The sequence below is a fragment of the Nymphaea colorata genome, chromosome 6 (genome assembly GCF_008831285.2).
Source record: "Nymphaea colorata isolate Beijing-Zhang1983 chromosome 6, ASM883128v2, whole genome shotgun sequence".
NCBI lineage: Eukaryota > Viridiplantae > Streptophyta > Magnoliopsida > Nymphaeales > Nymphaeaceae > Nymphaea > Nymphaea colorata.
Window position 1 is genome coordinate 19,378,091 of NC_045143.1, and position 17,555 is coordinate 19,395,645.

Below are 17,555 nucleotides of genomic sequence, written 5' to 3' on the forward strand. Positions count from 1 at the left end.
GATATCTATGAGAAATTTTCCATTTATCATTCATTCCAGCAGATGGGCCGCATGGAATTGCAATTTTCTAGAAGAGCAAGCGAAACTTTCAATCCCATGATGATTTAATTTCCATTTCTTGCAACAGGTAGGAAGAAATTTGTGGCTCGTTTGCTTGAAACCAAAACCAGGTTATATACCTGATTTTCTCACCAAAACAAGTTTTTTGAAACTAGATTTCATGTTAAGATCAAATAAAGTCCCTGACATGGTTTTGGTTGTCAGCCAAAGTAGGTAGGAAAGATTCTGCCACCATATTTTCAACACCATGATATTTCTTGCCTTTCCTTTTTCAGTTTGTTGATTTGATTTGATGTATTACAGAAAATGTTAGACTTGCTGGTTGGCTTTTCATGGGAAAGATAAAAATGTTAAAGGAGAGAGCAATAGGAAATAAAAAAAGGAAAAGAAAAAGTCCAGCCCAGTCAAACTTTGCTAACAAATTTTCTAGTCTTATATTTCTTACCTGCAGTTTGTATTGTCTTGCTTCTATCATTTGCTTCCTTAAGATTATAAAAGAGCAAGTAGAGTAGTTGAACCAAATATCCTGTAAATTTCTATCAAAATGCAAGTATGGGAGCAAGTACTATGGAATCTATTGTGTCACTCAATCTACTCCATTAAAGCACTTTCTTTCTTTTTAAATTTTAACTCGAAGAAAACCTAGGTCAGGTCTGAAAACCTTGTCACTCGCCTGGTGGTGTAAAACTCCTTTGCAGAGATATAGTGCCCATGCCACTCGAATCAATGACCTACTGACCACTAGCCGTGGTCTGTGATTGAGCAAAGACCCTGGGAGCACATGATTCAACTATTTCTAACTGATCGCATCTAAAAAGGGATTGTCACAAGCTTAATTTTCACTATTAGATAGCAAAAGAAGGCTTTAAAGTTATTGTTCCTGTTATATATATATATATATATATATATATATATATATATATATATATATATATATATATATATATATATGTGTGTGTGTGTGTGTGTGTGTGTGTGTAGAAAAGTTAGTGACAGAAATCAGACTCTTTAAATATGATATTTAAAGTGTATTTTTTCTATCTAACCTTATGAATATGATCTTAATGATAGTTTGATGCAAAATATATATTAAGTTTATCATTTTTTTTACTAGTGTTTTTATAATAAGAAAAAATGGATGGCTCTCATAGCATCAACATTTTGACAACAGAAAAATCAACATTTTTCATAAAAACAACTTGATTCAAAGCATGTTTTATATCAAATTTTTATAAATATATTAGGATTTTTATATTTTATTTACAGTAATTTTCTAGCAAAAAAACTAAAGGGTTTAGGTTTTTATCCTTGACTGGTTTTTACCTATATATATATATATATATATATATATATATATATATATATATATATATATATATATATATATATTTGTTTGTTTGTTTATTTATTTATTGTGCAGCTGAAAATATGGGTCCAGTCTGTTAGAAAAAAAAAACACATTATTATGTAAATCCAGTCATTCTGACTGATATTTCTAACTTGGGTTAAGGAATAAATTCGTTGGTAAAGGTAAGGTTTATTTGAAAGCTGTTCGCCAAATTCAACCTCATACTTTGAAAGTAAATGACACGAAGCTCGAGGCTCTGATTGAGCTTAAGACTGAATTATAGGCTCTGAATGATAATTTCTGATATCTATAAACGGGAACGGAGACGGAACCAAACAAAACCCAACGAACCTCTCTCTCTCTCTCTCTCTTTCTCTCTCTCTCGCGGGCGAGGGAGGTGCCGCAGAGGAGCAATTATATCTCTCGTTTTGTCAGAAGAATTGTGCGAATTCTCGCTGGCCCGATCTCTTTAGGATTGTGGTGAGCTTTCCATCCTTGTCTTTATTCATTCTTCTGCTTATCGGATGAAAATTTTGATTTGGGACTCTCAAATCTTGACTTGAGGGCTTGGATCGATCGAAGATTGCTGCTGAAGCTGCAATTTCGTTTTCTCTTTTTTCGTTTTTTATTCTGTTCCTTGTTTGTTCGAGCGATTTGGAGTTTGAATAAACGGGGAAGAGATGGATCGTTTGTTCAGCGATCAGTTCACTTCTGGACGTTGGCTCTTTGATGTTTGATGAAAAACAAGACGATTCAGATGTCTCGATGAGGAATTTTGTAGTTCATTGGCGAGATCTTCAAACTACAATCCGGTTCTGACCTTCCTGGCTTTGGTATCTCTTTCGAGGAAATTTAAAAGAAAATGACGGACGGACTTGCTCTAATTGAGCTATTTTAACCGATCTTACCTCTTCAGTAGCTCTTCTTTTCTTGAGAACTCTGCGTTCCGAAAATACCGCCATGAATCGGGGAAAGTGAATTTTTAATGTGATATTGGATGGTGAAGCTGCACCTCACTATCCTTGCCGACAATTTGCCTCGTAAAATAAATGAACATTTTTTTTTATAATGTACTATAAGAATGTGTGGTAGTCAGCATAACCTTGAAGGCGCTGCATTATGAATTATTCATTGTTCTTTTGAGTTCAGTTTTTCAGTAAGCCATGGTTGGTTGATTTGTCAGCTTCTTTCATTTCCTTCTTTTTTCTCTTATCCGAATCCTTTTTATAATGTCTGTTTAACGGACTTTCCTTACTTCTGTTCAGGAGACTCAATCTTGTGCCGAAGGATCGGACTCGGAATAATAGTAAATCTTCGAGTGTTCGTTCAGGCTCTTTTTTAGCGTTCGACTCCTTATTAAGATCGTGGTTCTACCAAAAGGATCCTCCGCGGTTTGAGAGGATCCAAACCTCCGAAGGCAATGTGGATATTCAATAATTTGATTCCCAAGGAGCAGTCTGGTATTGACGGCCGCACATTTGACATCGAGAATTTAAAGATCCAGGTTCGAAACGCCATTGCTGAAGGCGGGTTCTCAAGTGTCTATCTTGCTCGCGATTGTTATTCAGGAAAGCAATATGCTTTAAAACACATCATTTGCAATGATGGAGAGTCGATGGATCTCGTGAAGAAGGAGATTGAGGTCATGAAATTGCTGAAGGGACATCCTAATGTGGTCACACTTTATGCTCACAGTATTCTGGATTTTGGTCGTACTAAAGAAGCATTCTTAGTCATGGAGTACTGCGAGAAGTCATTGGTCAGTGTCTTGGAGAGCAAGGGTGCTGGGTTCTTCGAGGAGAAGCAGATCCTTTTGATATTTAGAGATGTTTGTAATGCAGTTTTTGCAATGCATAGCCATTCACCACCAGTTGCACATAGGTGAAGTTTTTTTCCGTTCCAATCTTTGAGATAAGATAGGAACTGCCTGAAATTTGATGTTTAGATCTTCCACTGTCTTCTCTTTTACAGAATTTCTTCATGCGTACCACATATGAAATTTGTTGCATGATGCATATATTGGTAAACTTCTGACATGAGGTTTTTTACTGGGACTTTTTTGGTATCACTTAGGAGATGGATAAAACTATTAAAAAGGAACTTCTAGAAGGCATCATGTGCCTTGTTAGCAAGAAGAAAAAATTTTGAAGGGATAAATGTTGGTTTCACTGTAAGTTCTGGTGCATTGGCATCATAGTTTTGGTTGATGTCAATCAAAATAGTGCGACATTTGATGAATATCAGATGTACTGAAGGCAGAAGGTTATGTGAAAACAAACGAATGACTGTTCTTTGTCGTGTAGGATGCACGCATAATGGTTGAATTTATTGTGCAGAATTTGATTCCACTGAAATTGAGGATTTTGTCATGTTTAATTGTTTTAGTCACTCCTTATGCATGTTAGCATATGCTGTTTCTGTATCCTTGTAAGCATAAAAATTTAATAATTAGAACAATTCAAAGATGGATTCTTAGTTTTTCTTATGCAGAAAGATAAATGTTCTTCTCTACATCCCCTTATAGCAGTCGTATAATATTATTCATATTTGGCACACATATAGTTACTCATTATTTTGATAAATAACGAACATTATATTTGATTTACAATTGAGACTTTCTTGTGCTGAAAGATAGTAGTTCCTTCTCTGAATCCTCCTACAACGATTATTCAGGGATCTGAAAGCTGAAAATGTTCTACTGGGACCTGATGAGGCATGGAAGTTATGTGATTTTGGTAGCACCTCAACCCAGCACAAGCGGTATGAAAGGCCTGAAGAAATGGGTATTGAAGAGGACAACATTAGGAAGCATACCACACCAGCCTATAGGGCTCCTGAGGTTAGAACTATTGCTTTGCTTATTATGCATGTGAAGATCCCAATCTGCTAATGTCAGCTTTTGTTGTTCTTTTGTAGATGTGGGACCTTTTCAGGAAGGAACTCATAAATGAGAAAGTTGATATTTGGGTGAGTACATTTACTGCTCTTGTGTTTTGACTCTTGAGCCTGTCCAGATTCATGAATGGGAGCTAAAGCATTTGATGCTCAAATGGTGAATTTTCCTCCATTGTGGATTGCAGGCTCTTGGTTGTCTTTTGTACAGAATATGTTACCTCAAATCTGCTTTTGATGGGGAGTCCAAGCTACAAGTTTTGAATGTGAATTACCGGATTCCTGATCTACCTAGATATAGTACTTCAGTTAAAGATTTGATCCGGGACATGCTTCAGGCTGCTCCTGATGCTCGACCAGACATCATGCAGGCAAGGATTTGCTTGATTGGACATTCATCTCAATAGTAGTAGGTTAGTTTCTAGATTGTTGGTCTCTGTGCTAACCAGGGATGGTTTGCTCTAAGGCCAGAAGTATATTTCATGTCTTTCAAGTTCTGTTCTTATCTATGACAGGTGTGGCGTCGTGTTAATGAACAGTTACCTATAGAATTGCAGAAACATGCTCCTGATAGACCAGCTTCTCTAACTGAAAAACTTCCTTATAGTGATGGCAAAGACAATGGTTAGTCGTAGTTTGTAATCTTTTCCTTATGTTGTCTCATCTTTATTAGGTCAAAAAACTGTTGCTTTTTCTATTCAAACTCTTTGGTCTTGTTCTTCTCTCATCTACTTAAGAATCTCTAAAACCTAGTTCTGAAAACAAATCATTCTTGGTTGCTCAATTACATGATTCTCATCTTCTTCAGAATGGAACTGTTAGGTATTCCAACTCAGTCAAGGCGAACAAGTCTTACTCCAAGCAGGGCTCCACCCCCACCGCCATCATCTAAGGAACAAATATACAGTTCATCATCCACACAAGATGCTCCAAAGTCTACTGGAAGTAGTAGTCAGTTTGGTTCTTTCTGGTCCACCTTGCATGCTCAGGGGACAAATGTTTCTGATGAAAACGGTCCTAAGTTTGACAAGGATCCCAATAATGACAAAATAAGAGAAAGTAGCCGACAGATTCGAGAAAGTAGTCATCATACTGTCAACGGGATTAGTCCTCCAAAGGAAGTGCACCAAAGAGCTAGACATAAGGTTACAAGTGCTCATAGTAATACAAACAAAAAAATTGTTGAAGGTCCTTCAGAGGGATATGAGATAAGATTTTTCTCTGAGAATACTGATTGTATTTCTGATGCCTCCAGCACTTCCTCCTTAACTAGCAATAAGGCAGGCAAATCTGAGACTTTAGGAACTCCCAGTAGCGAGATGTTTGGTTCTTTTACTGCAGAATTTGACTGCAATAAGTTGAACCTAGAGAATGAAAGATTGAAGAAAGAAGAACTGCATGCAGAAGCAGAGAAGTTGAGGGAAGAGCTGAAACAGGTTGCAAAAGAGAAGGCAGAAATAACAGCCAAATATGAAAAACTGATGGCTATCTGTCGGTCTCAAAGACAGGAGATCCAGGAGCTAAAGCAAGTTGTTGCATCTGGAGGTTCTGTAAAGAAAAATTGTTCAAGTGATACTGCAACGTCGCAGCTTCAAGCACCACAAAGCCAAAAGCCTTCTGGCAGTTGGCAGGCCAATAGTCTGGTATGTTTCTTCCAATACTTACATTATGAACTATATGTTAGTTAATAAGTATGCATAGAAAACCTATAACAGTTTCAAAATCATCAGACTAGTCTCAAAAAGGCCAGGTGAATGAATGAAGCAGTGACCAGTAGGTTGTTCATCCGATCCAAGCGTGGCTTAGTAAGATAACTGTACCAATTGGAATGGGGTTATCTAATCTGATGGATTTGAGGCCTTAAAACAGTTGGAGCTGGCCCACCTCTGATTTAAGAAAGCAGTGTGGTCAAGCTCGGCTTGCTAACTTACCAGCTTTAACTTATTTCTCATGTTTATATCTGTGTTATATATGTACATACATAATGAGAGAGAGAAGAAAGAGGCTCCCTGGCTCAACAATGGCCTCCCTCTGCGTAGCTACAGTAGGGTTGGCAGTCACCATCCCTAATGCCACCGGGGACGGCCCAGCAAGGCATCACTGGCTGCCTGGACATGAGACAGCTTGATCCTTTTGTCTTCAACATTCTGTCCAATAAAGTATTGATCTATTTCAATATGCTTTTTGACTGTGATGGACAGCGATAATTGCAATATGGATAGCCCTTTGATTGTCACACTATAGTAGAGATTAGAAGAAAGACTTCTTCTCCCAAATTACTTAGCAGATGTCAGGCCCATGTAGCTTTAGTTCCAGCTGCCATCGACCTGTATTTTGCTTTAGTACTAGATCTTGCAACAACCTTTCATTCTTTCTTCTTCTTCCTTTTTTTTTTTTTTACTACTCAATGACAGTAGGATTTTTTCAATGAGCTACTTAGAAACAGATCGCCTATTATCTAGATCTCCTAGCCAATCTGCATCTACATTGGCCTTCTTTGTCAAACCTACTTCTTTTGACAAACAAGTCCAACTCTAACGGTCCCTTTTAAATAACTCAAAATTCTTTATACAACATGAAGTTGACTAGTTCTTAGTTCATGCATAACTTAGGATTGATTAATGGAATGGACAATGTCTGGCTGATAAAACTAAGATTTTTAGCATCTCAATAACTCTCCATATCTCGTCAGGTTATCATGCAAGTCTCCATTTTCATAACTCAATCTTCAATGTAATATACTAGGTTCTTTATAGGATTTCAATCTATCATTGTTGCCCTGCTCAATAAATCAAATGGATACTTATGTTGCATAAGAATCAACATGTCACCTTGAGTATCGACTTCAACCCTAAAGAAGTATCTTAACTCTCCAAGATCATTCATTTTAATAGGTTTTCAACGACAAGTACTTCACCATTTGTTAGTAATTGTATATTTAAGTTTAGAAACCCACTTCACCTTATGTCTAGGTACAACTTCGTAGGTCTAACATTTATGCAGGGATTCCATTTCTTCATTCATGGTTTCTATCCCCTTGTGAGATCTAATGGCTTGGTAAAATTTGACAGGTTCATCTTGTTTGGCAACTTGAGACATAAAAAATTGAAAATCCATCAAAAGCTATCATAACTATTCCACCTTCAGATTGGATGTGAAATCTTTTTTATCTTCATATAAGTGGGGTTATATTTTATTTTATAGTTTCTAGAGGAGGACCTCTTTATGCTGAAACATAGACATGATCAGATAATAGCTCAACTTTTCAGGCCTACCATTTTGTGTTGCAACTATATTTCTTGAATCTCCCCATTTGAGTTGAAAGTCCCCCAAGATGGCTGACAAGTCTCACCTTTGCTGACAAATAATTTGCACATCTCTTGTTGTGGTGATGACACATCCCTGAAATCTTGTTCATCAAATGCTACGTTTTAAAAAATTTTGATATGCTTAGTGCCAAGACAATAACACCTACGCTCTTTATAATCGTCTGCATGTCCAATGAATCTGCACTTTTTGGCTTTATCCTAAAAGTTATTTAAGAGATTTATCAACATGAATATAATATATAATATACACAAAGGCGAGCAAGTCATATTATAGTCAGGGTGCCCAAAAGGCAGTTACCAATAAACTATTGTATGAGAGCTTTTGTTAAGAGGCTGATGTGCATACTCATGGTACTTTGAAGTTTGAACAGTGTAATTTCTCAAGGAATACCTCCACCATCACATTGAAAATGCACAATGTTGAAGAGAATTTTGTTTCTATGAGAGCATAAAAGTCTTGCAATAATAGAGAAATTTTAGAATTATGTTTTATAAAGTGGATCCAAGTTCAATGAGAGTAACAATCTATGAACAGGACATAATACTAAATGCCATGACCCATATGCAAGTAAGCAGGGCCTAGCCTCCATATATCATCATATAGTTTCAAAAGCTTTTGAGGCTTTTTTATTAATAGAACTAAAAGAAAGTTCATAACTTTTGCATGACTGATAACTTGAACGTTTTTTTGTATCAAAGACAAGATGCAAACTTTACAATTAGGTTTTCTAACACAAAATCAGTAAAACCATGACAACAATGACTAAAAGGATTATACCATAAATTTGGCTTGTTGTATTGGGAAATATGATAAACATCTGAATGAGTGTCTTGCATTGGAACTATAAACATCTGAATGACAAGGACTTCCTTTGTGTCAATCACTTTGAGGTAGAAGATCTCAAGTAAGAAATTGAATAGATATGGGCCCTCCTTGAAGATATACATATTTCCTCGTTGTTCCCCCTGATAGGAAATATTATAAACATCTGAATGACAAGGACTGTCTTTGTGTCAATGACTTTGAGGTAGATGATCTCAAGGTAGATCATTTGAAGATATTTGACATACACCAAAGAACGAGTAATTTCAATAGAAAAATTGGTATTGTCTACCAGTTTAGACACAATATTCTTTTAATATTGGGGGCAGGTAAAATATTAGGCAAAAAGAGAGAACTAGACATAGGAACTTATGCATTTTCTTTAGGAGTGATGGGATGATAAAATCATCTCCTCTAATTATATTGCGTTCTCCTAAATGAGGAGACAAGTTTAAGGAGTTATTAGTATTATCTGTACATTGGTGGCTAATCCGTGTACCATTCTTCTTGCCCGTTTTGCTTGATAGTCATTTGAGGTAAGGTTGCTAACACATCTGCAGGGGGTTTTAATTCCTAAGGGCTCGTTTGGAAAGTAAATCTGCCCTAAAAATTGAGCAGATCCATTGAATACTTTTTAAGGTGTTCCATGAATCTGCCCCAATCTTTGGGCCATATTCATGGGACAGTTACATATTGTTCATTTTGCCAAACGGGCTATAAGAATATCTTTTGTATTCATTTCCATTGTCTTTTCCTTTATTTTAGAGGTGAACCAACTGTTAGCTTTGATTTAGCCCTTTTTATTGTACAGAAAACGCGTGGGGACCTTCCTCAAGTTTGAGCCTAGATAGCTTGCTCTTTTAAAATTGAAATATTTGCCGTCCCTTTGTGAATAGATCAACCACTTGTTGTCTTTTTCAAATATTCAATTTCTTTCCTTTCCACCTTTTGCCTCAGAAAATGTCAATCTATTCAATGTGCTTTTTTCGACCATGATATGTAAGATTAAAAGGTATATTGGTAAACGCTCTTATTGTCACATAACAAAGTGTTCTTGAAATCAGCTCTCCCAGCTCCGTCGGCAAATGCCTTACTCATATTAACTTGGCTGTGGTGGCAGTCATAAAGTGATATTCAGCCTCATGACCTAGCAACGGCCTTCCTTTTTGGTACTTCAAGACACCAAATTTTCTCCAGGAGAGATGCAATGAATAGGGACAGGTCTTCCCTTATCAAAGATGATTTGCCATCTGTATAAATGATTACTTCATGAACTCCAGTCCATTGATTTTTTTGATAAAAGAGTCCATGCTCAACTATCACTTTTAAACATCTTAAAATCCTCTATACAACATCCATATCTCCAAACCATGGTTCATGCATGAACTGAGGCACTTGGTTCACAAAATAAGTAATGTTTGGTTTAGTAAAAGTGTGATACTGTAGTATACCTATAATGTTGTGATAGTGAGTAGGATCGTCATATTAATCTCCATCTTGAGTACTAATTTCATAATACAACACACCTTGAGTAGCCAAAGATTTACAATCTTCAATCTTGTATTCTCAGCCTTGATCTATAGATTTATGGTATACTTGTGCTACAACTTTCAAGTAAATACTTGCGATCCTGAAGATCTTTCATTTTAATTCTTTGACTTGATAGAGATTTCACTACCTGAATATGCTATTTTGAATTTCTTATATGATTATATCATCCACATATATAAGCAACAAAGCAACCATATCTTTATTATGAAAAGTAAATAAAGAATGATCTAATGATTTCAAATTTCTTGTAAGAGCCTAATCGAACCAAGAACTTGAATCTTGCCTTAGCCCTTTAATGGCTGTATTTAGTTTGAATGCATAAGTTTGGGATCGTCTGCCACATATCAAAGCGGTTGTTTGATATATTCTTCTTCCTTTTCACCATCATGAAAGAAAGCATTCTTTACGTTCAACTGCTTCATCACCTATCCATGAGTAATTGTTAAAGGAATTATGTGGATAGTCTCCATCTTTACAATGGAGTTAAAAATTCCACCACGATTGGGCTATATGCTTGCATACATCCTTTCTCCACTAATCTTACTTTATAGTGCTCTGTGGTTCCATCTGGTTTATTTTTTGTTTTGTGCACCACTTGGAGCGAACAACATTCTTATTAAAGGGCCTAGGAGCAATTTCCCATGGTTTGCACTTGCTTCCATCTAATCATCCATTGCCTCAATTTACATAGAATTTGTGGCTTCATTAAAAGCAATAGGCTTAATTTGCTTTTCAACTTACAATAAAAATATTTTGTAAAATGAAAATCTATGACATATTTCATCTTACCCATCTATGAATGAGATGAAAAACTCTTTCAGACCTCCTAACCAAAGACCACTCGTGTTGACCAGTAGTGGCTTTGAGTTATGGTTCCTTTGCTCTTCTGGTATATACATGCCTTCGACACTGCTCATATGGATTGACTAGATGAACATCAGGTTGCTTTGGAGATGAATCAAAATCATTCTCTAATAGAATTTACTGGAGCATTTGAGTCATCTGCAATGCTAGCGAAGAGATGTTTTATCAATGGGTCATATGCCCTCAGTTCTCACACTTCCTATACTGTTGCTTTTGGAGTCTAAATTTGCTTTTGAATATGTAGTGGCCATCTTATTCCACAACCCTATTGCAGAACAATCATCTAGAATTTAGGCAATGGTACCTCCTAGGAGAGAGTAGATGTGATGTAGGCAACCAGCAATTGTGAAATCAAGATTTCTAATAATTCTGGTGGAGGCAACTCTTTTATGATCTTTGTTTTATTGCACAAAAAACTGTGGTGGGAATGGAATTGATCCCTATGGATGCTCAAAAAGTTATATACTTCTAATGAGATGAAAAATTAGTCTCTTCAGGTCAAGAAGTTAGAGATTCAATTTTTTCAAATATAAGCTGTCTAAAAAATTACAGGAAAGGCCAAACTGAGGTGAAGAATAGTCTCCATGGTTTTGCAGAAACAGGATAACATATTAAGGCAATGGGGAATACAGGAAATTACTTGACTCAGATTCAATGTCAATAGATGTCACAATTTGGTGCAAACTATGTTCCTTTGAAGAACGTTTGGACGCAGTTCAATACTGCTGCTGCAGTATTCATGTAGTTGAACAGCTAATGCTTACAAGTTTTGTAAGGCAAGAAAAGAAAAACTTACAAGTAGATATGAATGTTTTTCAATGTTATAGAGCACGCAAGATCTTACCATCTCCTGCTAAATCTCTAATTCTAATTCGGGAAACCAAAATCCTAAAATGAACCTAAATTACTATTCTATTTTGAAGAGAGGTACATAAATGCTCAATTAATCGTAGTTCATATTAACATTGTGTAGCATAAACTTGTCCTTTATTATAATTCGACTTAACAAGAAAATGTTTTTAGAAGATTTGTGAATATGTATTTTCTATGCAAATTAAAAACTCAAATAACCTAAAACATTCAAAGTATAATAATATGAGAAATGTGATTGTAATTAAAAATATGCTTGTGCGCATATTTTTAATGAAAAATCTCATACAACAACAAAAAACTGCACAAAAACAAAAAAAGGGAAAAAAAAACTCTCTAAAGAAGAAATAAATGAGAAAGTATAAATAAAAGAAATTTAGATTGTCAATGGAAAAGCTCAAGCTATTGTGCATCTAAGCAAGCCTTGGTCTCTTAGGCAATGTTGTTGGCATCTTCAAATGCCAAGTCGCTTAAAAGTAGCTAGCCTAGGCAATCAGCCATGCTGAGAGCTTAGGGCCTTTTACAATGTGGACTTAGATAAATAACTAAAGATATACAAGGTAGAATGAATATTTCTCGCATCACATGGTTTATTTGGATAGTTTACACTCTGTGGTGTTATAGCCTGACCAAACCTATGTTTGTCTAGCGATTCTCTGTCACATTCCTGTAGTATCTCTTGGGCTTAAGTTTAATTGTTGAAACTGTTACATTGTTTTGTGTCTTAGTGAAGCTGATTATGATGTTCTGGGAAAACAATTCAACTAATAAAAGATAGATTAAATCTCACGGTATATGTATTCCTGGAACTATTCTTGTTTAAAAATGCTTTTCATATTTTAACGTATATGGCCAAATTAATTTACCGTGGGTTGAAGTTTCTGCCTTCTGGTACTGCAGCAAATTTATTTTTGACTCTTGCAGGCTTTTATATTGTTTATTTGACATACCTTTTAGGGTAATCTCATTCTTTGAGCTTTAAATCCGATGAGAAGCTGATTTTTTGTTCAAACGAGACATCAAGTATCGTTTTCATTTATGTGACGTGTCCATCTCAGTCTATTTTTTATATTGTCTGTTTTTGGGTTTTTAAATCCTGTAGTGTAGTTTTGTGTGCTTCAAGTTCTCTTAGCTGAGGCATTATCATGATTGAAACACAACCATCACAAGAAGACAATAATCTATTGGAAATGGTAATGATTTTCTTCCTATGTGTTATAAATAATTCCCTGAAGTTGATAATTTGGGTAAATTTCTTCTCCAGTCTTCATCCTTAGGTGTATGAACCATTGTGACTGTATTATTTTTCTTTGTCCTTCATTTATTTTTTACACGGTGCTTGTTTAAATCTTCACAAGTTGTCAATTCATCTTCTCAGAATTTTTTGCCCCATCCGTGCAACTTAATCGCCTAGTCCCCAGTTCAGATTTGTTTTCCTTATCCGCAGTTCCACTTGATAGATCCTCTGTTAATGTGCTCATGCTCAATCCTACATCAAAGTATTCAATTATCTCTCTCTCTCTCTCTCTCGCTGAATCATTATTTCAAATTGTTGAGGTCTTACATGTACTGTTGGTTTGTGGAATTTGGACCACTCTTTCATACTTAAGGCAAATTCAATTTTCTCCTCCTGCATGGATTAAAATGGTTGTGTACAAGAAATGAATCAAGATATAATACAGACAGTGTACACGTAGTCAACTTCATTTTTGTTTCTTCCTTTTGTCCTTCCATTGGTTTCTGCCATGCGTGACATGTTCTTGTTCACAGCAAAGAGATAAGATTGAGGGATCAATATGGGAGCTTCATGAAGGCATGATAGCACAGAGTTCAACCATAGCATCCACCGAGTCCACATGGCAGGCCTTTTCCTGTCAGCAGGACAGTCAGTCTGCGCCAAAGCTTGATTCTAAGATCTCAGTTCAAAGAACTAGCAAAGACACGAGCAAAAAGCAAGCAGAAACATGGGGATTTGACGAGGACCAGTTTACAGCAACCCCCGGCCAGTCACAGATGAAAACTTCAAATCAAGGAAATTCTGGTCGTTTTGGGAGCTCTACTGCTCCAAGAGAAAATAGCAGTACTCGCCCTGCTGGTTGGGCTGGTTTTTAGGTTCTTTGTAGGGGTTGGCCAACTGATGGGATCTGTCTTCTTATCAATTGAACCTTTCTAATTAAATGGTGGAGCTGAAAGAAAGAGTCTGATGCAGCCTTTGATATATTACTTTCGGTCAGGTCAAGTTTCATATTTCATTCAGATAAATATTTTTGCCTTCCCAAGATATTGTAATTACAGGGAAAGTTCGGCACATCTTAGTGTTGGAATCATTGAGTTACCAGTAAAACATGTATCTCTTGTTTGAAGTTTACGTCCTGTATGATTTCACAGTCCGTTATAATCATTTTAAAACAACGATAAAGGTTTGTCTTATTTAACATGAGCTTCATCCACGTGGCTACAAGGTTGTATTTCTTGAGTCCTTTCAGTTGGAAATCAAACGTTTAAACAATCCAGCACAAAGTTCATACTCATGTTACTTTCTTTTCTTTCTGCCTGTTTGTTTTCTCACTGTGGGCTGCGGAGAAGCTGATCTAAAATGCATTAAATGGGTATAACAGAGCTAGCATGTTTTTCGAATTTTAAGGAATGCGATGGAAAACGCTGGGGCATTGCGTTGTCCACCGTTTCTCCCGAGAGACAGGTTTGGGGAAAACGCTAGGGCATTGCGTTGTCCACTGTTTCAGCTTATGGCCGCCGGCCATCCGGCAGCCGTCCCTCCTCCTTCAGGTGGCTCGAAAGATGGGGGACTAGTTTCAATCGCCTTGCTACCAGTAGAAAAGGAACTTGGGCCTCCAGCGACTTCTCGACATCCTTGGACAGGTGAGGATGACTCTGCCCCATTAAGAGAGGTGACCATGGTAGACCGTGAAACGGATGATACTCTGCCCGTGCAGTCTGAGATTAAGTCTGGCCCTTGTGTCGGTGATAGAAAGCAGTGCCTTCATCCTGTTGAGGGCTCTAGTAAAGCTGAGCACCCAAAGACACCTTTTCAATCCCCTCTCAAGAGTTGGGCTGCCATGGTGGGTAACAGCGTTCAACAGGAACTCTCCAAGTTGGGGGACCTAGAGATACGGGAGGAGAATGGGCGCAAATTTCTTTTCATCCCAGATGAAATGTATGAGGAGATGACCAAGCCGTTTAGGTTTGCTGCCATTGGCACCTTCTATGGAGGGGGTTCCAAAGCAAATATGGAGTATAGCTTCGTCTTCAAGAGCTTGAGACACCAGTCAAGGAAATTCGCAACCTGCGGTTCTCGGTTCTGGGCAAAGGATTATACCTCATCAGGGTGGACTCTGAAGCTGAACTACAAACTATCCTGCGGAGGAACTGTTGGCGCATTGGTGCTAAAACTTTTGTTGCTAGTCGTTGGCGTCCTGGCATGGAGATGAAAGTCGACCATACTGCGTGTATTCCTATCTGGATTCAAATCCCTAATCTGGCGTCAGAACTATGGAATCAATCGGTCTTTGAAGGAATTGCTAGGACATTGGGAGGTGAAGTCATCAGCATTGACCCATTCACTCGTTCATTGGTTCGCATGGGCTATGCTCGGATGTGCATTGAGGTTCCTCTCTGCTTCTCCCCACAACTAGAAATTTTCTTGCGCCGAACTAATGGGGACTTCATCCAGGTGGAGATTGTTTATGAAAATATGATCAGGTTCTATCGCAATTGTGGTGCACTCACACTTGGACTCTAATTGTGCTCAGTCTAGGGTGAGCTTGGTGCAAGATGTTGAGAAAAAATCTGACAACAGTGACCAAAGTGACTGGACCAAAGTGAGAATGGCAAGGAAATCTTCAAAACCAAAACGCTCTGGGACTGTGCAGGAGGTCTCCAAGCAAGCTCTGGAAGCTAATAGGTTCACTGCGCTCCAAACAAACATGGAAGAGGGGGATAGCCACGTCTCCTCTCAAGCTGATCTGCAGGAACAAGGGGCTACAAATCTAGAGAAACCCAACCTTATGGCAGCTTGGATTGCTCAGAGTAGAGGAGCTAGCTCCAATAAGAGACGACACCCTCTTGGCCTATCCCAGCTGGCCTTGGATACTACAAACTGCTCTGCTTCTTCTAATGTACAGTACACTCCTAAGATTATTGCTCACCAACCTCACTCTGGACTCTCAGGGGAAATTGCTGGGAGCCCAAAGGCCAGTGGAACAGGGAATGCCCTATCTTCTACCTCTCTCAAGAAGCATATGAAACAGTCTCACTCTCAGGGGAAGGATTTCCCAAATGGCCCTTGCCTTTCAGGTGCCCCCTTCATGGCCAATCGACCCAGGAGACAACCGGGCCCTGCTCATAGATAATTCTTCTTTCTCCTCCTTGCTTCCAGTGAAAGGCAAGCAAGTGCGAAGCAACATTTTGTCTACTCCATTTAGCCAGGACCTCACTATGGAAGTCGATCCTGGCGAGTTGAGTGCTGATAGCAAGCCTGCCCCTTCCCTGCTGAAGGACAAACAGAATCCCTTCTAGCTGATCCTCATCTGCCTTGTTGATTGAAGGTACTACCCTTTCACCCCTTCCTTTTATGAAGATTTTGAATTGGAATATCAAAGGGCTGGTCCAGAAGGAAGCCCAACGTGCGGTTTATATTTCCTTACATGGGAAAAGTCCTGACATAGTGTTTACTAGATTCTATGTTTTCTGGTAATCACATTGTTACTTTCTTTAATAAACATGGCAAGTATAATTTTGTTTTGAACCATGACCAAGCAGATGGTCGGGTTCGTGTTATTGCGGGATGGAACTCCACAACCATCCGAGTTATAGACATTATTCTTTGCAGAGATTGGATCGGTCTTATTGCCAAGGAGCGTAATGGGTCTCCAACTTTTGCTACCTTCGGGGTCTACCCTCACCCTCATCGTCTCACCCGTCAAGTTGCTCTTCATACTCTTAGCAACTCTTTCAGAAACTTGGTCCTCCCTATTGCTGTGATTGGGGACTTTAATGCAGTCAGAGACAGTAATGATAAAAGTGGTCGAGCCCCTAATTCCTCCTCTTGCAATGACTTGAATCAGTTCATAGCAGACAATAACCTCAGCATTGTTGATGGCCCCCAGCGACATTTCACCTGGAGCAATAATAGGAAAAACTCGAGTACAATCTTGTGTAAATTAGACTGGGAAATGGTCAATGCCGCTTGGGTGCTTCAAGTTGGGGATCAGAATAGTCTTCAAATATTGCCTAGGTGTGCTTCGGACCACAGTGCTCTGGTGCTCCGCTCTATTAAAGCCTCTTACAGGAATCCTTTAAGAGGTCAGTTTAAGTTTAAGTTCCTTTAGAATTGGAGCTTGAGAGGTGAGTGTGAGGAAGTCATTCGTGAAGGTTGGAGCTTTCAAGCCTCAGGGTGTGCCTTCGTCTGTGTTCTAGCCAAGCTTGAGGTTACTTGCAGCAAACTTTCAGCTTGGAATAGTCTGCATTATGGGAATATTCCCCAAAAGATTGACTCCCTTCAGGAAGAACTAGATGTTGTTCAAGCAAGAATGGATAGCAATGACTTATCCTTATCTGACCTTGAGTATTGCATCAGACTTGAGTTGCAAGCTACTTTAAAAGAAGAAGAGCTGCTCTGGGCCCAAAAGCAAGAATTAATTGGCTGAAAAATGGCGACCGTAACACGAAATTTTATTAACAGGTTGCATCCATGAGGAAATCTAGGCAGTCTCTTTTTGCTATATCTGTAGGGGACCTTACCATTGAGGCTCAGGACCAGATCAATGATGAATGTACCAAATTCTTTAAAGTTCTCTAT

At 38.1% G+C, this 17,555-nt stretch overlaps 1 protein-coding gene across 1 annotated transcript; it reads left to right on the top strand.

Annotated features, from left to right (window-relative positions):
- Window positions 1-1,750: 1,750 nt before the first annotated feature.
- LOC116255806 (uncharacterized) lies at window positions 1,751-14,198 on the top strand. Its single transcript, XM_031631837.2, has 8 exons — window positions 1,751-1,888; window positions 2,674-3,289; window positions 4,082-4,247; window positions 4,325-4,375; window positions 4,489-4,671; window positions 4,816-4,924; window positions 5,123-5,943; window positions 13,508-14,198. The coding sequence occupies exons 2-8, from the start codon at window positions 2,829-2,831 to the stop codon at window positions 13,847-13,849; spliced, it is 2,133 nt and encodes a 710-aa protein (XP_031487697.1). The 5' UTR covers window positions 1,751-1,888; window positions 2,674-2,828; the 3' UTR covers window positions 13,850-14,198.
- The last annotated feature ends 3,357 nt before the right edge of the window (window positions 14,199-17,555 follow it).

Bases quoted from the DNA above. Each gene is read 5' to 3' on its own strand.
- LOC116255806 (XM_031631837.2), top strand. From the start codon at position 2,829: ATGTGGATATTCAATAATTTGATTCCCAAGGAGCAGTCTGGTATTGAC. The intron at 4,376-4,488 runs GTGAGTACATTT...TGTGGATTGCAG, and splicing joins ATGAGAAAGTTGATATTTGG to GCTCTTGGTTGTCTTTTGTA. The intron at 4,672-4,815 runs GCAAGGATTTGC...TATCTATGACAG, and splicing joins CTCGACCAGACATCATGCAG to GTGTGGCGTCGTGTTAATGA.